A 27,186-nucleotide genomic window follows, 5' to 3' on the forward strand; every position below is an offset into this window, starting at 1 on the left:
ATTTTTTCTTAGGTCATTATTAAGGTGAAGTCATTAGCTTAAGTAGATTTAGTTATTAAGAAGTCCACATGTCAGGTTAACTATGAAAAGTTATCCAGGATATTTTCATATAATGAACATCGTTCAAATAAATGAACTCATTTCATAAGAGCAGACTTTTTAAAAGTATGCACTCAATTTGAGAAAGACACTTCTAGCATAAGATACTTACACTTATGTTTAGCCCTTAAGCGATTACATGGAATTGTTACAAGCCAACAGTAAGTGGTTTATAAAATGTAATTTTATTTAATGTTACTTTGCTGTTACAGAGGGCATAACATTTTCACAAGGCTTTTTTGGGACTACAATCAATGATTAGCAACACACAATAGTGGTCCAAACTCTCTAAGTAACAATCACTGGACAAACTTGACACCTTCTCACATGTGCACAAACCTGCATGGAAAAGTACTAAATTTTATACTTGGACATGTGAACTTCAATTGGTTTTCCCATTCCAGTGTATTAAGAAATGACATGCACTTTAGTCTGCCAAAAAGCACTGCCTGTTCTCCGGCAGTAACATGCTGCTTCTAATACATAGTGAAGTGAATACCAGAACTACGAAGGCAGGAGTGTAAGTGAACTTTTATTGGGAAGGGATACCAACTTAAAACAGCAGCAACTGAAGATTAAGAGAAGCCCCTGTTTTCAAACACACAAGCTTCTGCATTACATGATACAGGAAGCAACTCAATTTGTCATTTTTCAAACTAGAAATGCTCAACTTGATTTGGCCCAATACTTCCATGTTCCTACTGAAAAGAATACACAGTAGCGTGTGAAAGTCAATTATGGAAAGGAAACCCTGCAGAATAAGAAGGGAATGTGGAGAATTAAAAGCTATGTGGAACACTCTTTAGTTGCAAGTAACTACATTTTCATATCTTACTGTAATACAAAACACAGTCAACTGGCAGGAACTGGTTCAGATTTGTTTTTAAATACCAGGTACACTTTAGTCCGCTACATAAGTGTTTGGAAGTTACTTATGTTTATATGAAATGAAGCTATTAATACTTTTCTACAGCAGTAACCGCACACCAGGAAGGCCAGGACAAACACAAATCAAGGAATGGAGTTTTCCCAAAGCTGCAGTGTGAAAAGACTATAAATTGATTTCCATACACATGGATGGGTTTTCTTTGCTATAGGAAATCCAAGTGGAGCTATAAGGAATGGAGACGTGTAAAAAGGTTTCTTGAGAAGGAAAGGGAGAATGACGCCCCGTGTGCAGTTTAGTTTTCTGCACCTTCTGCAGCATCACATTCTTCTCCTGCACTGTCTGATGTCCATAACTAGAAAGAAAAGAAAAACAGCGTCAGCTTTCAGAAGCACAGCTTTACTTCCAAAAAGTGACGACTATTGACTGTATAGAAATGATAACGAATTAGGCTTAAGGATGTCTACAAAGTACCAGTGCACGGGAGCTGTACAACCCTGGCTACCAGTACTTGCTCAGAGAGAGCTAATTGGCAATAGCTCCCCACGCCCAGGGCACAACTAGCTGTGCACCTCAGGTACCAGAGGCAGAGCAGACAGTGTTTTAAACAGGTCCAGACTTTTGTGCTTAACAGCGAGCTACGTCATCGATCCTAGACTGTTCAAGCGAGTCTCAATGGTAGCTTTGGGAGTAACGGCAATTTCAAAAGGAGCCGTCTGAATCCTCAAAGTGAAGACTACCATTTTGGCCACCAAAGCTGAGCGTTTTATAGTGCTAATAAAATACTGAAGGAGTATTGCAAATAATAAATGCTGCTGTAATTTTAAATGCAGTCAGTATCCAGAGAAGATATTCCCTAAAAAATTGTCTTAGATATGTATTTTAATAGGACCTAGTGGTTTTATTAGGCAGTTTTCTTAAACAGTTAATCATTATAATACTCAAACATAAACTAATTTTATTCTTAACACACTGAAATTCTAGACTTTCTTTTAAATGAAAATCAGGGAAACAAATAAAGCAAGCTTCACTGGATGTACAACAGGACAGATGTTTTGTTTCTGAGGTATTCTTCAAAAAGTTTGAGTAAGAATCCCTGACAGATCACAGACTACTGTTTTTTGACTCCGTGTCCTATCTCGTACATTAATTTAGCTGAATGCACCTTCTCCCACTCCAGTGAAAAGGCCAGCAAAGAACGAAGACCACGAGCTATCCAACCTGTTATTCTAGATTACACAGCATGAAGTTGCTAACATCAACTTACACTTCTTATGAAAAGGTACAGTAGCATAAATAGCCTGACTCAGTGCTGTTTTGCACTAGAGAGCAATAAGGTGTTTGTTTCATCACAAATTCAGTCTAACAAAACAAATACATGGTTACAGAACCACATAGCACATAAAAAGGCAACTTACTGTTAGGTTGTCTCTAAGCAACTGCATGATGAGAGTACTGTCTTTGTATGAGTCTTCGTTCAGTGTATCAAGTTCTGCAATAGCCTCATCAAACGCCTAGAATAATTAAACCATCTTTAGTCTTTCTATTAAGTTATCATTAAACAACCAGAAGCTAATCCTATCAGTAAAGGTAGCTTAAAAATAAATAAATAAACAAATAAATCAATAAATCAATAAATAAATCAATCAGCAGGTCAGAAGTTAATGACCTGAATCGTTCTGTTTGAAAAAGAAGCATAATAAAGGCATAATAAAAGCTTGCCATGTTGCTGAAAATTTAAGTCACGTTGTAAATAGAGCTTGCTTGTACCCCTTTAATCCTGCTAACAATATGAGCTTGGAAACCAGATACATTAAATAGGATCATTTCCTGCACAAACTCTGGAAATAATCATTCATATTATTCGAAGCACAAACTCTCCTCTTCTGTCCCTGCAGGCATACAGAAGAAAAAAGTAACTTACTGTCTTTGCCAGTGTGCAGGCAAGCTCAGGATTGTTGAGAATCTCATAATAAAATACAGAGAAGTTAAGAGCTAGACCCAAGCGAATTGGATGTGTTGGCTGCATCTCCTTCTTGCTGATATCAAATGCCTCCTGATAAGCTCCCTGTGAGTTTTCTATTGTTTCTGTTAAAAGAATAAGAAACATTGCAACATTAAGTTTGGGGTTTTTTTTTGTTAAAGATATGACTATTTAAAGCACTCCATTAGCAGGAGACTGAACAGTCCTCTATTTAAGCCTGCTCTTAGCAGAACACTGCACTTGCTTTAATCAAGGTAATGATTTTAAACCCATTTTAAGTACAGCTGCCACACTGACAAAACACAGGGAGCAAATTAAGCTACTATAGAGCAAAGGTATTCAAAAGACAGATAAACACATAGAAGTTAGGAAATACAAACATCCAAGATGACTATATTACCTCAATGGCCTTTGATACCTTAGGTACCAAAAAAAAGCATTACTTTTTCTACAGAAATCTTGCTTCATTCCTTGCACAGGATGGACATGATCATGTGAGTCAGGTGTGCAGAGTAAACAGGCTACTGTCTGTACGGCCCTACTTCTTCAGCAAGTTTGGAAGGCATGTACTGCATGTTCCTGAAAAAACAAAATCTGCCTCCAAAAACTGCGTGTAGACAGGTCAAGATGAAAAAAAAATGTCGTGCTCAAAATAATGGGGAAAAACATCAGAGGAAAGAGGTTACCACGCCAGAATGGATACTTTAAGGGTGCTACATATTGTCTATTCCAGATTTGCTTCTGATAGACAATCAAAGGACCAAGAGCCACCCTAAATATGCCTGCAGAATGGAAGGAGACAGCAGGAAAAGAAAGGCCATTGTCAGAGCTCAGAATCCATCTCTGAGGGAGCTAACACCATAATTGCTCTAGAAAATGCGGGGGAAAAAAGGAGTTTGTTAACTAAAATCTGCTATGCATTCAAGATTCACAACACAGACAGTATTCACACTGTAATGAGTGCTAATGTGCTATTAATTGGTTGACAACAGGTCAAAAAAGGCAAAAAACCTAGCAGATGCAGGAAATAAATCAGCTTAAAAGTACGTAAAATATATTTGAAGTAGAGAAAATAAACAGATGCTTAGAGGTGGGACATCTGAAAAGCTTCAAGTAAAACTCCTAGAAGTTTGTCAGCAGTCAAGCACAAAACGTATGCATAGTGATACACATAAGCTGTGACTTCCCAGCAAAACACCAAGATCTGCTACAAAGGTTATCAATCAGTCCCTCTTCTACAGTAAGAACCTGTATCAGCATGCATATCACTTTAAATGCAGTCTTTTTTGCCAAGATAGCTGGCATTTCTCTGCTCAAACAAGTCCACAGATTTGTAACTGCTGGAGACAAAACATAAATCAGATTATCTTTGTGAAAGCCAAAGACAAGTTGTCTCTGCTACACTTGGACCTGCTGTTGTCACTCGAATCAGGCAAAGGGTTAAGAATTCCTGAATGCAACTCATTAATGGAAAGATGGTTACTCCATTTTGTATATTTTCATCTTTCAACTTAAGTGCTCTTACAATATAAGGAGACTTTACTGAAAAAAAAAGAAAAGCCTTTACTGAAGTGACAATCAGCTCTCTTCCAACTTTGCAACTCAATTGGTTTAAACTAGCCAACACTGTCAGATGCCTACCATGCCCAACCCAAAAGCAGTCACTTCAGCGCTCTGCCAGCTCCACCAGTCATCTCCTTTCTGTGTCACAGCATCACCCCAAGGCTAATTTTAGTTTGTTATGTAGAAACATATCATTAGCTTATGCCATACCAAGAGTTTTTACATCAAAGTAGTATCTGGGCACCTTGCAAGACAGTCCTAATACTTAAAATTCAATACATCCTCTGAATAGAGTTAAAACCCTCCCCAAAAGAGCTTCCTGAGGTACCTAAAACCATCTATGCACATGTCCTAACTTCTAAGAATGTTCTGCATTCTCAGAACGCCCAGTATCAAGTGACAGTACCAGCTGTGAAGTTTTCCAGACCTTTTCTGCTGGATCCAAAAGGGCAAACTAGAATTACAGGGACAGTATTATCCCTACAAACATCAACAACTTTGAAGTGCAGCTCACACTTTTTTGGATAGTGTACTGACCCAGTAATTTTGTTGCTTCTTTATAAACTTAGGTGACTTACAACGAAGTCTGCTTTACACTGAAACTTATAGATCAAGAGGACTTCATCAGTAAAAAATGTTGCCGAGATCTGTGAACTCTTCTTTGCCAACTTTATTTTAGTAGAGAACCACAAACAAACAACATTAAATATGTTAGCAGACCTTTACCTGAAGTCTTTTCCAGAAGCTCTGAATAAGCATTATGGAACGACTATCCAGAAATTTAGAGTAGGTGACAGGAACGTCAGCTAAAGTTGCCTGGCATATTACACTTAAGGTCTATTCAGAATTTACTCTCCGTCTGTATGAACACTGGAGATTTCCAACTGAAACGCGGTTGTTCCCACTCAGCTAACTCATGTGAATTCAGAGGAATATCTGCACGTGTCCTTCGTTTACTGTGTCCCTTCCCCATGGCCCAAAACTGAAGTTCATTAGCTACTGAAGGTCCAAACACCACAAGGTACTTACGTTTTCTGTCATCACCACAGGCAACTTCAGCAAGGTATCGGAAGTAGTCACCCTTCATCTTCAGGTAGAATACCTTGCTCTCTGGATTAGTTGCATTAGCTATTAAATATTTGTCCAACAGCTCCTAAAACAACAACAAAAGACATTGGCATATTACATGCACCGTTGCAACTAAGTTCAATCTATTTCTCTTCTCTCCTGAAAGCTGGGATGGAATCAAATCTTTGCTAGAAGGAAAAAATGGAGTTTAAAGGGCGTTTTAGATAGATGCACACTTGTTTAAACAAAGTGTGCGAAGTCACAAAGCTAGAGACTACATTAAGATGATCAGTCAGCTATCGGATCAGACTGTAGAAAAAGTAACAAGAAAAGGTTTACTGGTGTATAGTTTCAGGACCAGGTTCAGTTTCAGGATAGGTGCTTCTCATTTTAAAAACGTTGTTGCAAATGAGTAAGCTTTTACTCATGCAAAAATGAAACACTATGCAGAAAGTTTCAAAGCTAGCTATAAATCCGAACTTATTCCCACTTCACAGGAAAAAACAGTAAGAAAACCAACTCTGCTATTCTTTGTATAAATTGTGTTCATTAGACTTGTGATAAGGAATCTCCAGCCCTCCTACTGGAGAGCACCAAGGACTTGAACCTGTCTAGTTGGTAACCAGCCTCGCTGAACTGTACCAGCTCTTTCCAAGGTTGTAAAGTAACACCTGCTCCAGCATAGCAGAGAGGCATCCCTCATGTCCGTCCTGCCGCTCCCAGGAACAGAAGTAGCCAGAGGGACAGCGAAAGGTTTACAAGCTTCTAGCAAGAGGAGGTAAGTCTCTCTCCAAGGCTGCAAGGCCTCCTAGCCCTTCCAAGATAGGGGTGAAGGTGAAGAAGAAAAGAGGTACAGAATTTTCCTCCAGTGAAGGGGATACTTCAGAGAACTGACAAGGAGGAGAGCAGCTTCTGGATGACCTCCTTGTCCCTGAGCCCTGGCGATTTTACCCAACCCATTACCACAACTGACCCATCTTCTCTGGAGTCAACAAAAGATGGGAATAAGCTCCAATAGACTCAAGGAAACCCCACAATACTGAGAGCAACTTGACACTAAGAATTTAAGTGATAAAGATCTACATTCAGTTACTAGGAAAATAAACAGGTCATAAAAGCAGCAGAAAGTTTCCACAAAGCTTGCAAACTGCGGCTAGTTAAGTAAGATACAGGAACGTGTATCCAAATTCATGAAGCAGCTACAAATAAACTGTTTAAGGAACTGGAAGCTTTCAGGGCAAAAACCCTTACCGTTTTAATTAGCCACTGTAGCACTATAATACAAATGAGCTAATTTTAGACACAATCCTACTGCCTATGCACACCCCCATACCATTATTACTTCCTTTAACAATCAAGGGTAGCAGAGCAATCCAGCTGAAAGCGTTTACTCATTCCAAGTCTGTTTGAGGTGTTGGCAATTATTTTAAACCGACACTTGTAGTAGGGTACTTCCAATTGGGTGAAAAAAAGCATTTTTGCATTCACACAGGATGCTTACCACGGATGTAATATTGCATACAGCTCCACAGACAAGATCCCTTCAGAGATCCCCCTACCAAGGCATTAAGAAACAGTGAAAAGTTACAAGCGCTCTTAGTACCACCCTAGAGAAAACAGTGGGAGGGTAAGATGATACTAAGCCTGACATACCCTTGCACCTACCAAATCAGAAACAGACCTTTTTAGGACTTTCTGTAAGGCTAGAAAACAACTATCAAAGACCAGACACTGGCCAGTACGGCATAGGGATAGGTGGGGAATTCGTATAACAGGTTAACACAGCAAAGCATGCAAGGACTTGAGCGTGTGCATTGAATGGTACATCTCACTGGTGTTATGAGAAAAGCAGTAAAACCTTAGGTATGTTTCAAAACAAGAGTTAAGACATAGTAGGCAGATGGGTAATATAACCCCATATTAACACCGTTATTTTGTGTGAGTCATTCCCATACTAGAATGAGTTATTCCCACTCTACAGGTTTCTGCAATGAAAAAAACTTCACATTTTGGCTTGATGTTTTCCTGATGTTTTTCTCCTATGACAGATTGTCAACGCCAGCCATAAAAGCAAACCAGTTTCAGTGTCAGAGATGACAATGCAGTAACCTCAAATTTAACACAGAAGCTTGATTTTACAAGAAACTGCCCAGAATGATGGAAGTTGACATGTCAATACACCTACGTTGAGAAAGGTTCCTTAAATCAGTCACAATCAAAGAGTAACTACCAGCCTCTATAGGACATCCTAAGGTTGGAGCTGCATTAAGCAGCAGAGATGTGATTTATCTTTGTGCTCAGACTAGGTGTGAAAAACCATGCCACAGTTTTAAGGAGCACTGACGAGACAACCAAGAGAGATGTGTTATGTGGGATTTTAAACCAGATATTTGACAAAACTATATATTTGATTTTTGTTTTAAATGCGGAAATAAAACTTTTCAAGATGTTACCACTACATCAACAAGGGAACAAACAGGCATTATTCTTTTATGCTTTCAAAAAAACTAAAGACAATGTAAACTTAGCACACAAAAAAACATTACTGATCTTTTTACAAAATTCTGTCTTTGAAGGTAGCTCTAGCAGTAGAGTATCGTGAATAACTGATGTGGCCTGGTTATGACCTTAAAATTCTAAGATCCTATAATCTAGTGTACACTATATAATGTTTACAGGAGAGCTTTAGTGTGTCTAATACAGCATCAATGCCTGGTTTGGGTTTGGTTGGGTTTTTTTGTTTGGTTTTTTTTTTTTCTCTTTTCCCCTCAGATGGGGCAGGCCACACACTTCTTCCAGGAGCACAAAAGGATTTTGCCATGGCCCCAGCCCTACCACAAGCATGTAGCACAGCAGTCTGTGTGTCAGTGCATCCTGAAAGTGCTGCCTCCACTATGCAGGTTTGAAAACCAGTGGTTCGGTGCAGATTTCTGAGAAATTTAGAAAAAATACTGGGAGTGAACTGTAGTTTTTCAGATAGCAAAGAGTGGGTTATGTACAGTGCTTTATTTCCTAGGCACTCCCCAGTTAGAGGAGCTGAGCTGCCCAGTCAGCAGCTCCCACTCTCAGTTCATCTTGAGGGCCTCCTAATCCTTACCGCAACACATGGTAAGGGAGAGCTCTATGCCTCTATCAGCTAAAGTGGAACACCCTTATTCTGGACTTTAGGTATCTGGTTTTGTTTTTTTAATAGCCTTAAATGGAACAAGATCTCATGTATGAATCTGTACAATAGAACAGAATACAAACTGACTTCAAAAAAAAAAAGCTAATTATTTATCTATCCAGACGTTATTCTTCAAATCGATAATGTATTTGGTACACCTAGTAAGTCATTAATTTCAGCACATCATCATCATTTCTTGGAAGTCATCTTACTCTCCCTCTGACAGAGAAAGTGTTGGTGGGGCAGCGAGAGCAGACAGCACAAGCTAAATGATTTACTTTAAACTCTTGTGAGTGAGTAATAGCCAGGAAAACTCAAGATTTCCTACATCTGTTCTCTATCTTTCCCCACTTGGGCTTTTCTACCTTTCCATCAGCCAGGAATCCTCATCTTAAACATCAGTTGATAATAAGTAAAATGAATACGGGCAGCCCAAGCAATGAAGCAGAACTCAGTCAACCTCAGAATTTATTATGATAAATTTTACCTAAAGAGAGACAGGCACTGCCACAGGTACGATTCTGCGATGAAGTCAGCCAATACAGCAGACTGTCATCCACATATAGAGGGGGCACATATAGAGGGGGCACATATAGAGGGGGCACATATAGCAAACATGCCTACCACTTCTTTTTTCTTTTCGGTCAGATAAAGTCATATACCAAAATACAGTCATCGTCATCATTAAGAACTGCGACTGTGCTTACCACCTTCTAAAACAAGGCCTGAACAACCAGCAATTACGTGCTCTACAAGGTCAAACATGCCTTAGAGGCTGCCATGAAACGCCACATGACGTTCGAGCTGCTGGCCTGCCCTGTTGTTGTGCGACAGAGCCACCAGCAGCACAGAGACACAGGACTCAAAACTCTGTCCTCAGTTCAGACCCTTCATGTCCAGGTGCAGTTGCATTAGAATAGGTTTGGGCTGTGACAGTTTGTGGTTGGTACCTGCTACTTCCTTCACACTGATACATTACTCTCAGGTCCTTCTGTAGTGTGACGGGATTTCCCACCTCACTTCTCATTAGTGTTGCACATCCATCTCAATTTATTCTCACCTTCACCATATGCTAAGGCTCTTGCCATTCTATTAGCATCGTATTATCATATATGATATACTTTTTCCCTCCTACAGAAGGCAGGCTTAAAATATTTTTTTTTTGTATTTTTCTCTCCATTGGCAGACTTGCTCCTTTACATGCCAAAGTAAGTTACATTTCAATTGACTTTTTGGATCCTTCTCCAATCCTACTTTTGTTCTTTTCCAACTGAGGAACTGTCCCTTCTTAGCCTCTTTTCCCCTCTGCTTAAGCAGGAACAAGGGTTGAACACATGGTTGTAGTATCAGACTGTTGCAATTAACCTGAGCCAGAAATATTAAGTTGAATTCATCTACTCTCCTCACTTTGCCATTATTTCAGCTTTATAAAAAAACAGCCCTGAAGGAATACGCCAGTTGTATCTTTACTTGAAGTGCCTGATATTGACAAAGAAGCTCCCTGAAGACACAGCTCCTTCATAACTATGCAATTCATGTACCAGTCCCACTCCATATATGCTTTGTTACCTGTTTTTGGGACAACCTCTTCTTTTAAAAGCTGACATCAAACCAGAAAGTCCCACCAACCTCCCTTCATGTAAGCCTATTTTAAAAGGCAAGCCTGACATCAAGTTCAACCACAGTGTGCACAAAATATTTTCTGTAAAATTTAACTATGTGATAGGTTCAAGTGCCAGAAAAACACCACCACTATCTGATCTGTGCTGTTCTCTCTTCTCATACAGTCAGCTATAAAGAATCTTGACAGAAAAGATGAATTAAAAAAAAAAATCTTGAATACCAAATTGACCTTTGAGCTGTCTTCAGCACTTGCACCATTTAGAATTGGACTTCAAAAGAAAAACAAATACATAAGTCTCTGCATATCATATATTACAATAACATTAGCTATCATATACATTCTTCACACTTACCATAGACTGGTTAGGGTTGGAAGGAGACCTTAAAGATCATCTAGTTCCAACCTCTCTGCCATGGGCAAGGACAATCTCCATTACACCAGGTTGCTCAAAGCCACATCTAACCCGGCCTTGAACGTTTCCAGGGATGGGGCACCCACAGCTCCTCTGGGCAACCTGTTCCAGTGCCTCACCACCCTCACAGTGAAAAATTTCTTCCTTATATCTAACCAAAATCTCCCCCTTTTCAGTTTAAATCCATTTCCCCTTGTCCTATCACTACACGCCCTTGTAAAAAGTCCCTCTCCAGCTTTCCTGTAGGCCCCCTTTAAGTACTGGAAGGCTGCAATAAGATCACCCTGGAGCCTTCTCTTCTCCAGGCTGAATAGCCCCAACTCTCTCAGCCTGTCTTCATAGGAGAAGTGCTCCAGCCCTCGGATCATCTTTGTAGTCCTCAATATTATCCATTCAACCCAGAGGATGAACATGAACCAGGTCAGCTCCAGAGATTATCTACTGATCACAAGTAGTTTAAGGTCAATTTTCAAAGCAAGCTAAAGATATCATGTGCCTAGGTACCCACAGAAGTTCTCAGTGTGGTAAACATTTGTGGTAACTCAAAATATTTACAATGCCACCATCACTCAGATGTCAACACCTACGTCATGTTCGGGTCACATCACCAGCATCAAGTTATTTAATGTTATGCTATTAAAAGACTGATCTACATTGCCATTTGCATTTCTCACCGACTTAGTATGGTATATCATTACTTTTGCTCCACCAGAAGGAAAAAAGTCAATGTAAGAGCAATCATCATAAGCAGCAATGCTCTCCAAAAGTTTGTTTGCATAAATATAAACTGATCAAGCTGCTGCATGATCTTTAGCAAGGAGGAGTGTGCCCATGGTTAAAATTGCTGGCAGAGTTTTGTGAATAAAGTCTATATAAAGTCTGATTTTCAAGACTTTCTTGAGATTAAGGCCCATATATCATACTTCAAGTTCTTTAAAGCGCCTTATTCCAACATCATCTTCCTCTTTCGGGAATATGATTTTAAATGCTATTCTTTAAAAGCAAACATAATATTTTGTGGGAAGTGATTTGTATTTGCAGGTTTTAGTAATTTGAGACAACGTCCTCCACTGGGTTTTAGCCCATATGACACAAAAAGCACCTAGAGAAAAGAAAATCCAGTAGTATTAATCTGTTTTGATACAAGAACAAATTAATCGATATCAATGCATATAATACAAAAAAAAAATATATTCTTTCTCATCCTATGATGGAAAAAGTTCAATATGGAAAAAAAAAAAGGAAAAAAAGACCAACTTTAAAGTTCAAACCAACTGCTCAGAAGCTCTCTACAGTCCAAGTCTCTTTAGACCTGCCAGCAGAAGAGGTGCTACCATTCCACAGAGTACTGATTTTCACAGGTCTCACAGAGACTAGATTGAGTTTTATTGCTGTTTCCCAGGTCTTCCTTCTTTTTCTGAGCCAACACTGGATGTAGCCTATTTTGAGCTTTTCAGTGCTTTTTTTTGTTGTTTGGTCAGGGTTTTTTTAAGGAGTATTGAAGCTAGCCACCAGAACAGATGTTACATGGGTGACCGCAAGTAACTCTGATTACCTATGGTTGTTCTTGCCTGCATACACTTACTGTCCAAACCCCACAGAACCAAATGGTCACATGCGAGTGAAGAAACTGTTTCGAAATAAAACTATTTTGAGATAAGGTTCCTTAAAAATAATGCACAAGCACAGAGTCCATGTCAACACCACTTTTTTTTAGCAAGTTAACTCACCACCCTGATCATGGATTCAACGTCACAGTCCCATCTAGAAGATGATCAGCTTGCATCCAACAGGCACACTATGCAAAGTGCATGACACTACATAAATTCAGCCAGGGCTGCAGTGTGCAAGACATTCGGAAAAATTCTTCAGTCTCAAGTATTTCTGAAGGTCCATCCAGCTCCAGTATGAGAAAAACCACCTACAAGCAGCATACAGGGAAATGGTTTCCACCCTGATTGCAGTCAAAAAGTAAAGCTAAGAAGTTGATGAGGCAGCTCAGACCAATACATTCCTTTAATATAACTGTTAAATGTCAACCTAAACACATTAAATGTTCCAAAGTGTTTGACAGCACAGATGATCGGTGTAGGCTTAGACCTTTCAATACGGCTTCTACTCACAAATGACAGCCTGTTTTAACCGTCTAACAAATTGTTATTAAAACTTCTTGACTATTTCAAGTATAATCAGTTATTCCAAAGTCCACAGCATGACTCACTGCAACCTAGGTGTGTTTTAACTTTCAGCAGTTGTTTTCTTGACAGGAAAGGGAGAGTTCCCAGCTGCAACAGTAAGATCACTTTACTTTCAAAAGTGTAATTCAGCAAAACTAAGTTCTTCATCCTGGATTCAAGCTCTATGCATCAACTCCTTTTGGGAGAATATGAAATAGTTTTCATACAGACCTCTTAAGATCATTAATATTTCATTTTATATATTGAGGAAAATATGTGTGCGCCTTTCCAGTAATGCCATGGTCTTAGGATGACCTGACAAAGCACTGTCAAAAGCAGAGACAAATGTACCTGGCATGGAAACGGAGAGGGTGACCTAATTTGTCTTTTCCATTTGGTTTTGAGTCTTTGTCTACATAGTTTTAAAAACTGGCAGTCAATATTTAGGATTGGCCCAGAATGAAGTATCTGGAATCCTACTTAACTGATGCACTGGAAGCCTGAGCTGCAGCACATCTGCCCACACTATTCCCACCTGGGGTTGAGATTAATTTCATCTAGAATTTACACTCACTGCTTACATTTCTCCGAAAACAAGAAGTTAGAAAGTTCTATGGTCCCTAAAGCACTATGTAAGCCAGGAACTAAAAGTGTGCGGAAATGCAAGTTCTCCTTTCTACAGATTTTCATCAGACAAAACCAACAATCCAGTGAAAAATCAAATAACTATTCAAGTTTTTATGGAAAAGCTTAAAGTTTTCCAGCTTCCCCCTGCCAAACGCAGAAATGAGTGTTCAAAAAAAAAAAGTCACTCCACTTTTCAGTAATTATAAATTTTTGCTGAAGTAATGGCCATACAACATAGTCAAAAGCTTTCAGGAAAGTTTTCTTAGTATCAGATAGATTTATCTCAAATTGTTAACATTCTTCCATGATTGTATTTTCCACATTTCTAATTTCTCAAAATACTTTAAGTGTTATTTTCCTCTTCATAAACATGCATTACTGACAGCAAATTCTCCCCTTCAGAATCCTGACTACCTAGAAGTTTCTTCAAGCATCCTCTATTTGTGATCCTCCGTAATATGGTAGAATCTAACAAAAAAGTCTAAATTTGCATTTAAAAATATTTCTACGCTCTGCAACTACAGAGGCCCTGAAGGTATGATTAAATGACTGACTAAGATATATCTAGACTAACAATACTCAGAATGAACAACAGCATGCAGGAGTTACGTGGTTTTAAGGTACATTGCCCTTGTGCAAATAAGGGATTTTTAAAGCCAGCCTTTCATGGTAATCGATAAACTCTGGAGGGCCTAAAAGTTTTACTTGCTTCAGCTCTGCTCTCCAGTTGGCAGCCCGAGATCAGAGACTTACAATCAACTGAAATCCAGAAAGATAACGAAAGAGGTGCACTTTCTTCCCATCGCTTAGTGCAGCTGGAAGAGTCTTTTGCATTGTCCAATTTCACCTTGAAGGAAACCCAGCAATGTATTAATTCATTCAGTGTATTAAAGGTGTGCCAGTAATTTGCTACTCCCCCAATGAGACAACCTACAACAATAAAGTATAACTTTTAAGTCACAAAAACTAGAAGCCAACATTTCAGATAACCTTGTTAAAACAATTTCTCATAGCAAATGAACCTTGACTTTCTTGCTAAGGCCCTGCTAACTACTTCCATTTAAAAAAACCTTCTGCTTACAGTAATTTTGCAAAACGTATTTAACTTCAGAATAGAATTTCCTGAAGAAGTTTTATCCAGGAAATATGAGGCTGTCAGTCTGATAAGAGTGTATGTAGTGTATTTAGAAAATTTATTATCAGAGCAAATTGCAAGTTTTCTGTTTCCAGAGCCTAACATGACTCCTATATCCAACTACTTCAGTGGATGGATTCCATAAATTAAACAACAGAATAAAGATTGCTAGAGCAAGGAATAAACTTTTATCAATGTTGGAAACAGGTAAATCAAACCCTCGATTCTTTCAACAAATTGAGAGAAAGGCACAAGCAAAATCACAGCTAATTCAGGGCTTTCTAGTTCATACATCTTTACATCTGACATGTTTTGGTGGGTGCACAGAACCACAGGATGTGAAACTCCACATTTAAATTATTTTTACTGCCTCCTATGTCTAAATGCTCAGTTCACATGAAGTGTCATTCAGGTGTACAGAGTGAATTAGCAAATTACAAGCTTACAAGTCAGCTGTATGCTCAGCTGGAACATTCTGATGTTGGTTCTGGTATCCTGGAAGCAGAAAGGATGAGGAGGAACCTGTAAACATCAGGCCAACGAACTCGGTAGAGCTATATAGAGTAAGTGCCACAAATGTGTTCAAGAACAGATTTCTTACCTTACCTAGTTAGTCTATGACAAAATTAGCTTCAAGTTTATGGTCAAGTACAAAAGCACTTAAACACAAACGGCAAGTAACATCTGGGGGCACCAGGCCCATCATTCTCAAAGACCAAGAGCACAAAACTAAAGAAGGGGTAACATTCACACAAGTAAGAAAACATTGATTAATCAAGCACACACCTTCACCTACCAGACTTACAAAGAAAGCATATCCATGCACTTTTACCTTCCCCCACCATTTTCCTCACTACCTTCCTCTGAAAATTAGGTATCCCTCATTACCGAAAATGGAATGCCAAGCTTCTGCGCCATACAGAAATTGGTAGAAACTACTGCTTTAATAATGTTCTAAAATAACCTCAATTTGTGCCATCATAAAGAAATCAAGTACTAATAACCTTCAAGCTCAAGTGTGTTCTTTCTTCATTAAGTTCTCTCTCTCTCATGCATGGCTTTATGTTTTACTTCAAAAAGGCATCTACCATATTAGTACCTAAGGTAGTAGAAATGCCTGGGAGACGTCTAGCAGGAAAGCATAGCAGTGATTTGCAAAGTCTGTTAAAAGCTTCACTGCACTACCAAAAAACCAGAATTTGTGTTTTTGTTGTCCAGTTCTAACTAGTGAGCAAATCTTACTTTAAAGCCACCAAACGAGTAAATATCCTCCAGGAAATTTAAAAATTCTAGATGTACAAGTGGACTGAGGCATAGTATAGATAAAGCTTTGATAGCCTTGACTACAACCAGGCTAGTTAATCTATAGCTTAACCTCATTAAAAAATGGATTTGACGCTGGAGATAGATGAGTGTTTGGCTGCTCCATTCTCAACAGCTGCTCACCTACATCAGTATTACAATTCCCTATTTTCAATTACTCCCCATCCTGCTTCTGACAGGATGTTAACATTCAGGACAGGCTTTTCAGAGCTGTTAGGAACTATGACTTTGAAGAAGAGTAATTTCTTGTGGTCATTTCTTAAACTTTAAAGAAGAGACAAGATATTGATTTTCATTTTTTTCTACTTTCAACAGGCATAAGTTAACCGTATTCTCAGCTCTACCTCAAGATGGAGATACCCATGCAAATCAAATCAGTGATCTAAACTTACTCTACTAGCTTCTGAAAAAGGAAATGACACTGCACATACAAATAACATAATGGCACAAGTTTTCAGAACCTCAAGACTGAATACCTTGCTGCCCTTTATCTTGAATCCTTCACTAGCTTGCTTGCATGTTTTACAAATTCAGTATCCAGTTGCAGAGGGAGGGGGCAGCAAGCAATGACTGCATAGGATGGAGGCCTCAGCTACCATCAGAATTCCTTGAACTATTTTTAGCTGGGCTTTAACAGTTTTCAGCCACTTCAAGAACCTCAGTGCATTCTAGGCTTTCTTTCTGCAAGTGTCAATCCCTTCTTAGAAACAGATTCAGTCTTCCTTGCACAAAAGCGTAGCACTCCAGCAGCAGATTCTAACACAGGGCAAAAACTCACGTAAGAGAAGGTATAACTATGAATAAATCAAATTCAGATCATGAATTTACATTTAAGTTTCAAACATATTAAACTAGAAAATATTCATGCATCAAGTTCCACAATTCTTATCATGAATGTGTTGATGTTTGTCATTCTTTGTTTTAATTTGGAATAATGTCTTCTCACAAAGGAGAATCAACTCTCTCCCAACATATTACCTTTCATCAAAAAGATGACTGTTATTCCAAATTAAAGCATCCATTTTAACATTCACTCCACAATTTTGGATTTGCCAAGAAGTAATGTTCTCAACCTAAGGTCTGGCTTTGAGTCATGAAGTAGCTAGTCCTTTTAGTCAGTTACTTTAAAAGGATGAATCAATTGCATTTGCTTTAATTTACAAAAGGTAAAAAAAAAGTAATACTTAAACACTGTCCCAACCATTATCAGGACAACTAATTCAAGTCCAAAAGTAGTATTAACTGAAGTGATTATTATGCCCAACCTTCAGAATAAAACTGCATCCTACATAGTTCCCAGTGTCAAAAGACTGTAATATCCTTTTACTCAGATGCTAGTTTCACCTCTTCAACACTACGTATTTCTGTATAAACTCTGGTCGTTCACTGAAAATAGGAGAGCAGAGAAGAAGGATTCACAAGACATGAAACTCCATTAAATTGTTCATATAGCAGCATCAAGCTGTTACTGAACCTACCAAATTTCAGCATGTATAATAAAAATGAAGAGTTCACTTTTCAGTAGGGAAAAAATGAGGCTACAGCCAAAGCTTATTCATCTGACACCAGATATTTTAGCTGACACAAGGAATCTATTTGCTGCTGCAAGAAAATACCAACTTCATTTTCAATGAAGCTATGAACTTGTGCTGTTGAAAAAAGCTGCTTTGAACATTTTCTTCTTAGTATAGGGATTTTTGGTTTACTTTTAAGTGAGTATCTTTAGAACTAGATCTACAAAATGGATAAAAACCAGAAGTGGACATAGATTTTACCCTTGTTTTAATTACCATTTATTGTTTTTTAATTACGCAAAGCAGAAGTAGTAACAACACTGCAACCTTGGAGGGGGAGGAAGGAAGGAAGCAAGCAAGCAAAGGAGAGTTGGCAAGAGTAACACACTGAAACATGCTTTCAACAATTAACACTGCAATCTCACAGAAGATCAAACATTTACAAGCATCCTCTCAACCTTAAGACAGTAAAAATTGAAATAAGATGCATCTTACAGCTCAAGACTATTTAATTGCAGGCACTGCTGCAGGGCATAGAAAAGAATCAACAGCAAAAGTAATGTTACTGTTGGTTCATTCCTAAAAGTTCACGATGCCCTTGCTCATTTGTTGAAAACTGGTTGACGTGGCCCTGACACAGTGCAATGTAAAACTGTTTACAGAGGACATCATAAAAATAGATGTTTGGAAACAACTGTAAAGCCTCATATATGTAACTTTTCTATGCAAAACTTAAAAGCATATTAAAATAAACTTTGAAGTTTCAGCTAGAGACACAAGGAGTAACGATCAAGGTTGTTTCCGAGTCCTAATGATTTTAGCCATTGCATCTTCATCAGGTTTTAAACTGTGGGCAAGTAGTTATCAAATCTCACCTCTATTGCGCTATGAAGAGCTCCAACAACATCAGGACCCAGAAACTGAACATACGCAGAGCGCTGCCAAATACACATGGAAAAACCCTCACGAGAGTGAGAGTGAGAGTGAAGTGAACTGCTTCCAGGCAAGGGCTGGTATCCTTCCTTTACAGTAGTCCTCTCTAAGGAATGAAGGAGCCTGAATGTAACACGGGTTACTGCTATGCAAAGAGACTGAAGCTCTCAGAAAATCCAGCAGTTTGATCTGCTCCCCCAGTACGAAGTTCCAATTCAAAAGTAACCTTTTCTGAAAAATCACTTAACGGCAGGGTCTACATACAATAAAGCATTAGTCTTATGTTGTACGTTCCATCTTCAAAGTTTCATGTGTTATTTCACTAATTACATGAAAGTTGTTGCTGCACTCATCCCTTCTACATTATCCAGGATCCCTGTCTGGAAATCATTCAGAGATTATAAACAAATACTAACTTTGTGCTCAGAGAGTATACAAAACCACATAGATCAACTTTACTTTGAAAAAAAAGTTAAGTTGCTAATCTGTTTCTTTATTCGAGGACAAGAGAGTTTCAAGAACAGTTCTGACTATGATTCATAAGGGATGATTCAACATTAATTCTCTATGTTACCGAAGAATTAAGTCAATCAATACAGGGACTTCAATAAAACCTCCTAGTGTACCTTTCAAATAAAACATTAGTGCAAGTTGTTTGACAAAGTCATATAATTTCTTCATTAAAGAGCCACTCTCACCTGAAGGATCAGTCATAAAATTAACAGTTAAAAAGGGTTCAGATCACATATACTCCTACTTGCAAGGCAGGCAAAGAAACCTCTTCACTGCTTAGCATGAGATGGAATGTCTTACTGTGACCACTGATGGTGGTTGTATGCTAATTAAATCATTAGTAAAAGTTTTATTTACGTATCTATCTATTTATCTATATCTCAACACAATTTTGGATGTTTGTATTCTAGTGGTGATTAAATTTAAGTTCCTTATGAAACCATGCCCTAAAAAAATGCCTTACCTAATTGGCTTGAGACATTCTTTACAGGAAAAAAAGTAACTGCAGATTCAGTGTTGCTGCCTTTTTAATAAAAAAATAGCAGTATTTTGTAATGCTAGCACAAGTCTTTCTAAATAAAGGTTTCTACAACAGCAGATATTCTTCATTTTGAAAAGCTGTGCCATACTAGTAATAAAAAAAAGTCTTTTGAAAAAACTGTTAGTAGTATGACTAACAGCAGTCACACTCCACCCAGCACATCCACCGTTGCTAAATCCAAATACTCCAGATGACAAGCAACCTTTCCATACTACTTGCCAGCAGTTGTTTCAGTTTAGCTGCCTTTCTAGAATTAAAAAAGCATCTCTGAGATTCAACTTAAGAGATCTAAAGAAGCTACAAGCAGTTACTGTAGTTTTAGTAAAGAATTATCATTGGAAGGAGGAGGAGTCCAAACCACTTTGTGGCTCAGCTTTAGAAAACCCGTCCTTTGTAGTGTCTGCACATTGCTGAGTTCCAGCCTCTCAGATGCTGACTCATGGAACATAGGAGTGGTGGATGGAGGAAGAAAGGGAGAGGAGCAGAACAGAACATAACCGCACATGGCCCTCAAAGGAAGAGTAAAAATCAGAAGGCTTGCAGTAGATAGCTGACATCTCCTCCTACCAAAGGCAGGCACAGCTCTGCCAGGAGGGCAGAACAGGAAAAGCACGCAAAGCATAGGTTTCAGTCTTCACTACCTCCTCCTGCCTTCCAGGTGAGAAGGGAAGAAGAGAGTTGTCAACCAAGTCATCACTGAGAACTGGGAAAACCAGAATGCAGGGAGAAATTCAGCTAGTGCAGGAACAGCTTGCTTTCCCTACATCACAGGTTTGTGTTAGCACGGCTACCAGACTACCTGCTGTCCACCATTTGATGCGACTGGAATAATTTCAGTACAGACACTGCATGAAATGGCTCGCTACCTTTATCAGAGACGTTCAGTCTCCCTATGGAAGCACAAGCTCCTTGTCGAGATGGCACCACAACCAGTATAAGATTCTATGCATAACCTTCCGCTAGGAACTAGATTTGGTAGAAGGACAGAGGGAGATTAACAAGTCTGAAGAGTATTTTATGTTGAGATCCCAAGAAGTTAGTTCTGAAGCGGGGCAGCGAGTACAGGAGATCGAGAGGAGTAACAACAGCACAAATGCTGGCACCCCATCACACAGGTTCTAGTGAAACTCTTGTCACAGCAAAGAGGAATCCGTACCCTACACAAGTCGCATCATTTTCACTAAGGTGAATGTTTTACAACAGAACTACGTCCCTAACCGTTGAAACAGCTTCTTTGGAAGACACAGGCTCTTAAACATGTTAAGGAACTAACTCAACTGATGCATTACACTAATAAATTTCCAAATGATTTTCAAGCAAAGGTAACTCATTTTGACAGATTTAGAAAAAAAAACACCTAGGTGGCAGCATGCAACGAAGCATGTAGGTATTTTCAGCACAACCCAACGAAGTACTCCCTTGTACATGAGCCAGAACACTTAATCAAGAAGCAAATTCAGTTACTTCCAAATCAGTCAGCTTTAAATTCAGGTCTCCTAAACCAATCTAGGATACATTTACCTCAAAATTGTTTATTTCCTTATAGACTTGCTTCTTCCTGTTCTCATATTAGCAATACTAGACACCAAAAAAAAAAAAAAGTAACTAAGAGAAGGAAACAAACCACTGAAGATTACCTGCCATGAAATTGCTATTGCATTACATACATGCAGCTTCCTGCGGCCACAACTCCCTGGTCATGTATAATAGGGTCTAGCAGCCTCCACACTGCTGACACCGTCTCTTCAGCTCCACTACAGTGCAGTAGTTTCGCTATCAATAGCATCTGGAATTCTGCTGCTTGTACAGAAGTGTATTCCTAGGCTTTGATGTGTGCTTGGGGTGTCATGCCTGTCTTCACACCTTAGTTTTTACATAATTCTATAATTACTACAAATTCATCTTAAAGATTCCCCTGAGAAGTCAGCTTGAATATGACAAAGCCAATTTCTACATGTCTTTATTTCTTATCTTCTATATTGAAGAACGTCTTACTTTATAAAATCATATTTTATATTAAAAAAAAACCCTCAAAATGTCTCAAGGCTCCTCAAGAGTATTTTTCTTCAAGAGAATTAAATTAAATGCACACCCAGTTACTTTAAATGCTTTTAACAGGTTATTAGCTCTGATCTGAATAAATTAAGGGTTCTTCTCATTTTCTTTTCAGCTTATCTTATGAACAGATAAGCTTACTAACCACAGTACAAACAGGCACCAGGCTAAATTCTCTGCATCTCTGCAATTACCTAGCGCAATACCACATACGGATCACTCCCTCCACAAATGTACTCCAAATACACGCTACGAATTGAGTGTATCTCAAACACCTCTACACATATGGGGCCCATAGCATAGTGCAGATGATCTTCCTCCTCACAGTAACCCACGTAACAGTTGCAGAAGTTACTGCATTGACTTCCCCCACCCCATCATAACACTTCACATGATATTCCCCAGTTAAGTTCCCAGTCTTATTCCCCATTACAGCAGCACACATTAATACCATCTTTCTTTTTTTAAAAAAAAAATTGAAAAAATAAAGTCCCCACTCACCAGCACAGTGGTGCAGATGGACCTGAGCTCAGACTCCACCTTCTCCCGATAGTCCTTGATAAGCTGCATCTTCTTGTCACTGGTGTCTGTCTTCTGCTCAATGCTAGAGATGACCCTCCAGGCCGAGCGCCGCCCCCCTACTACGTTCTTGTAGGCCACCGAGAGCAGGTTGCGCTCCTCGTTGGACAGCTCGGCACCTTGCTCCGTTACTGCCTTCATGCAGGTGGCCATATCATCATAGCGCTCAGCTTGCTCAGCCAGCTTGGCTTTCTGGATCAACTCGGTCTTATCCATGGTGGCTGGCAGTGGGGCAAGAGCAGTATAGTAACAAAAGCAGGAGAAGCTGGGGACGTCACACTATCAATGCGAGAATGCACCTCAAAACCTGCCAGAAAGAAGACAGTAACCATGACGCTAGGATAAAACACTATGGAACACAATCTTACACCACTCCTCGCCACCCACCAAAAAAACAAGGATCACAGTGAGCCTTCCCACCCCTTCCCCATCTCTAGGTGCCTCTCATGGAGAGACAGACTGCAGCATCCTGCTCTTCCACACAGGGCTAAGGGGAGAGGCACTCATCTCAAGGGCCCATCCCTAGGGAAACCACGGCCTAGAAACCCAACTGGGGAAGGCACACTCAGTGCTAGCCAAGGGACAGCAGTCTGAAGACCAAGCGCTGGGAATAGCTATTTTTCCATCAGAGCGGACTTTCTGTCCTCATCCTGCTTTTCTTCCTTGCCTTACGTGAAAGCGTCAATATGCTAACAGGGACCTGGAGAAGGATATCTACTTGCCGCGAAGCTCGGGAGGCCTTGCCCAAAGCCCTTCCCCCGTGTGCCACAAGCCCTGCAGGTGAGGGCCGAAGAAAGGCGGACGCCAAAGGCGGGACAAGCAGGACAAAAATAAATAATAAAAGGAGCGAGCCGACCTCGTCCCCGGGGAGGCAAAGAAGGGGTTAAAACCCAACGGGCTGGCAAGAGCGGGCCCGGGATCCACCTCTCTCGGACACCCGCGCTGCGCGGGGCGAGCGAGGCCAGCGGAGCCCGGCGCGGCTGGGGCGGGGCGGCCCGGGATGGCGGCCCAGGTCGCTTCGCCTCCTGGCGGCGGGGCGCGGCGGGCGGGGGAGCGCGGCGGGGCCGCCCCGGCCTCCCCACCTCCCCCCGGCGGCCGCGGCGCGAGCGGCCGCAGCTCCGGCCCCGGCACGGAGGCGCTGGTCGCGGCGGGGGGCGCGGCGGCCCCGCACTGCCGGCGGGGGACCGCGGTAGCACGGCAGTGGGTGGGGTCTCGGCCCCGGCGAGGGCGGGGGCCAGGGGCGGCCGCGTCCCCAGGGACGGCGGAGGGGCGCGGAGGCGGCGGAACGAAGAGCGGCCAGCGCTGCCCCCGCGGCGGCAGGGCGGAAAGAGGAAGCCGGCGGCTGCGCCGGGTGCGAAATGGCGGCGCTGGCTGGCTGCGCCTCCCGCTCCCCGGGGCCGCCAAGCGCTCCACGCCGCGATCACAAAATGGAGGACGCGGCGGCATCGGCGGAACAGGGCCCGCGCCCGCCGCCGGGCCGCGGCACCGCGCTCACCTGAGTCCGCTGCGCTAGGCCGGGCCGCGGGCGCCACCCGATCGGCTGCCTCGCTCGGGGCTGTGGCGGAGAGAAAGAGCCGCTCCCGTCTCCGGCGAGAGCCAGCGCTAAAGGGCGTTGGCACAGGCAAGCCTACCCGCTGCTCAGCCCGCGCCCACGCCGCCAATCGCAGCCCGGTCTGCGAGCCCGGCTCCGCCCCTCCGCGCCCCGACAGCCAATCCGAGCAGAGCGCGCCGCCGCGGGGGCGAGCGCAGGCAGGGCACGAGCTCGGTTGGCCCGTGGGCTGCGGCTGGGGCCACGGGGTTTCCTCCAATTAGATCCAGGGTGAGATGACGTCACTGTCGCCATGGTGATGCTGCTACAACCCCCCCCTCCCCCCGCCCTCCCCTCCATCCCCTCCCCCGCCGTCCCCCCTCCCCCCTTTCCCGGCAGCCGGGCCCCGCCGCGGCACGGGACGGTGCGGGGGCGCGCCGGGATGGCCCGGGTGGCACCGGTGGCGCGAGGGGACAGGGCGCGCGCCGCGGGGGCGGGGAGGGGGCTGGGAGCGCCCGGGCGGGAGGCGCCGGGCGAGGCGGTGCCCGCGCCGGCGGCGGGGCGGGGCGGGCGCTCCGCCGTGGAGGGAGAGGCGAGGCGAGACGGCCCCGCCGCGCGGCCCCGCCGGCGTTTCGCCGCCCGAAAGGGCAGCGGCCGTTCTTCCGCGCGCGGGTGGCCGCCCCCTCGACCCGCCTCTGCCCCTCAGCCGCCGGCGGGCGGGAACTCCCGCAGGAGCTGGGCGGCGATCCCGGCTCTGCCCAGCTGCCCCCGAGGTGGCTTGGGTGGGGCGAGCCGGAGCGGGCCCGCAGCAGGAGCGGGAGAAGCGGGTATGGCCGGTAACGGCTGTTGAGCTCTTCTCTTCCGGAGCGCCTGAGCTGGGGCAAAGTCCGGCTTCCCGCGGCCGCGGCGGAGAGGGGCTTGTCGCCCCTCCCTGCCTGCGCCCCGGCCCGCGGTGGGGGCGGCAGGAACGTCTTTAGTCGCTCTGACCATGGATGCTCCGCTCCTGACACGGTTTTTCTTCCAGTGGCCGGTTCTCAAAAGCCGTTTGTAAGTGAGGATGGCGGCGCTTCTGCCCCTGGGAGCGGGGTGACGGGAAAGTGTTCCTGAAGAGTTCGTATTCCTGAGGCCCTGTGCAGGGGGAGGCAAACATTTCACATAAGCAACAGTCAACATATTTACCTTTTTTCCCCCTCTGGATTTCACCTGAATTTTTGAGAGGTCAGAGCTGTGATGGACAGAGACTGGAAATTTAGGTCCATAGACATAATAAAATGTTACCCATCTATGAATGGATTAACATAAGGCACCTATTGCCATATGTATCTCTAGGACACTGGCGGGGTGGATGCATGATTTTGTCTGCACTCACGCTGCCCAAGTCTCAGAGGATGTGGTAAGGACGCAGGATTTGTGCTGTTTGTCCTGGCATTCAGCATACGAAATCCAAGCGTGGATCAAACATGTATGATCTGTCTGGGCTCAGCCGAGTTCGGGTTCGCTGATGTCTTTGTGTAGTACCGAGTCTCTGCGTGAAGTGATGAGATTTCTCACCTTTGGTTTCAGCATCACCAAATATAGTCATGCTGAGGAACTTCAGCATCCAGATGGGATGATGAATTCTCTGAATCAACCCCAGGATGTTATTGTCTCAACTCGTAAAGGTCTTGGTCTGTGTTTGGACTGGGACAGGGATTATGTACGTGGAAACTGGAGCTATGCTGTGAACAAGCCACTCTCTTTGTCATTTGAGTTTCGGAAGCGTTTATTCCGTTCTAAAAAAGGACCTATTGATAACACCCTTTTCAAAGTTAATGAAACTCTCAGAAAGCATTATGGAAATGTATTACTCTACCCCAGAAATTACCGTCTTGACAACTTGCTACAGTTTTAGGTTGCCTTTTTATTCTTCCTTGTCAGTAGGATACTCTCTCATTTTCACTCTACTGAAATGATTATCTTCATTTACACATGAAATAAAGACCAAAATTGACCAATTGTGCAACAAAACCTTTTTTGATTAACATCATGTCTCTATCAGAGATAAAACTAACCATTCCACCTATAAGGCACAGCTGAGCAGGTTTTATTTGAGGAAGGACAGCTGACCTAATCAAGGCTACCTCCTTCACTGATTCCTCTCAAAAATGGGGAAATTAGAATTAGCCTCATACAATGGATGAGGACTTGATGATCTTAAATGTCTTTTCCAACCTAAACAATTTAGTTCACATCTCTCTCCCACCTACTGAGAGGCTGCATTAAGAAATGCAGAACCATCTTAAAAGTTGGGAAGTGCTGGGCATAGCAAGTCTGTGTATAGAGCTGTGTGTTGGATCCAGACTTAACTGCACGTGTGATGTTGAGTCTCATATATACGTGCAGAGCAGCTGTGTGGCCTGGCTGGCTGGCTTCAGACCTACTGTGTGCTGCTTGCTTTTCAAGTTCGGATCCTGTGGGCTTATGTCGCTTAAGACTGGACTGTGATACGGTTTTTAATCGCATAGCCATAAGCTTGTTTCCCCAGAGGAACCCTATCACTAAGTAGTAATGATGTCCTTTGGGGAACTTTTGTGAGAGGAGGCTGGAAGAATTTGTTGTGTTTAGTTTAGCAAAATAAAGGTTAAGAGGAGGTTTGATATTGTCTCCAAAGAAGAGTAAATGAGTTCTATGACCAGGTGACCCACCCAGTGGATGAGGGAAAGGCTGTGGATGTTGTCTTCCTGAACTTCAGTAAGGCCTTTGACACCATCTCCCACAGCATTCTTCTTGGGAAGCCAGTGGCTTATGGCTTAGATAGGTGTACTCTTCGCTGCATAAAAAACTGGCTGGATGGCCGAGCCCAAAGAGTTGTGGTGAATGGAGTTCAATCCAGTTGGTGGCCAGTCACAAGCAGTGTTCTCCAGGGCTCAGTATCGAGGCCGGTCATGTTTAATATCTTTATCAATGATCTGGATGAGTGAGTTTGCAGACAACACCAAGCTGGTTGGGAGTGTTGACCTGCTCGAGGGCAGGAGCGCTATCAGATCCAGAGGGACCTGGACAGGCTGGAGCAATGGGCTGAGGCCAATTGTATGAGGTTCAACAAGGCCAAGTGCCAGGTCCTGCACTTGTGTCACAACAACCCCATGCAACACTACAGGCTTGGGGGAGAGTGGTTGGAAAGCTGCCCAGCGGAAAAGGACCTGGGGGTGCTGATTGGCAGCCGACTGAACACAAGCCAGCAGTGTGCCCAGGTGGCCAAGAAAGCCAGCAGCATCCTGGCTTGTATCAGAGATAGTGTGACCAGCAGGACTAGGGAAGTGACTGTCCCCCTGTACTGGACACTGGTGAGGCTGCACCTTAAATACTGTGTTCAGTTTTGGGCCCCTCACTACAACAAAGACATTGAGGTGCTGGAGCGTGTCCAGAGAAGGGCAACAAAGCTGGTGAAGGGTCTGGAGCACAAGTCTTACGAGGAGC

At 42.4% G+C, this 27,186-nt stretch overlaps 1 protein-coding gene across 1 annotated transcript; it reads right to left on the minus strand.

Moving 5' to 3' along the window:
• Positions 1-265: 265 nt before the first annotated feature.
• Positions 266-23,806, minus strand: YWHAQ (tyrosine 3-monooxygenase/tryptophan 5-monooxygenase activation protein theta). Its single transcript, XM_086608375.1, has 6 exons — positions 23,695-23,806; positions 22,122-22,506; positions 5,562-5,685; positions 2,910-3,073; positions 2,404-2,499; positions 266-1,340 (listed from the first exon to the last, which is right to left on the minus strand). The coding sequence occupies exons 2-6, from the start codon at positions 22,413-22,415 to the stop codon at positions 1,281-1,283; spliced, it is 738 nt and encodes a 245-aa protein (XP_086464501.1). The 5' UTR covers positions 22,416-22,506; positions 23,695-23,806; the 3' UTR covers positions 266-1,280.
• Between the last annotated feature and the right edge of the window lie 3,380 nt (positions 23,807-27,186).

This window comes from Tauraco erythrolophus, chromosome 2, assembly GCF_009769465.1.
Source record: "Tauraco erythrolophus isolate bTauEry1 chromosome 2, bTauEry1.pri, whole genome shotgun sequence".
Classification (NCBI taxonomy): Eukaryota; Metazoa; Chordata; class Aves; order Musophagiformes; family Musophagidae; genus Tauraco; species Tauraco erythrolophus.

Bases quoted from the DNA above. Each gene is read 5' to 3' on its own strand.
- YWHAQ (XM_086608375.1), bottom strand. From the start codon at position 22,415: ATGGATAAGACCGAGTTGATCCAGAAAGCCAAGCTGGCTGAGCAAGCT. The intron at 5,686-22,121 runs GTGAGTGGGGAC...TTGTTGTTTTAG, and splicing joins CCATCTGCACCACTGTGCTG to GAGCTGTTGGACAAATATTT. The intron at 2,500-2,909 runs GTAAGTTACTTT...TAATTATTCTAG, and splicing joins CCTGCACACTGGCAAAGACA to GCGTTTGATGAGGCTATTGC.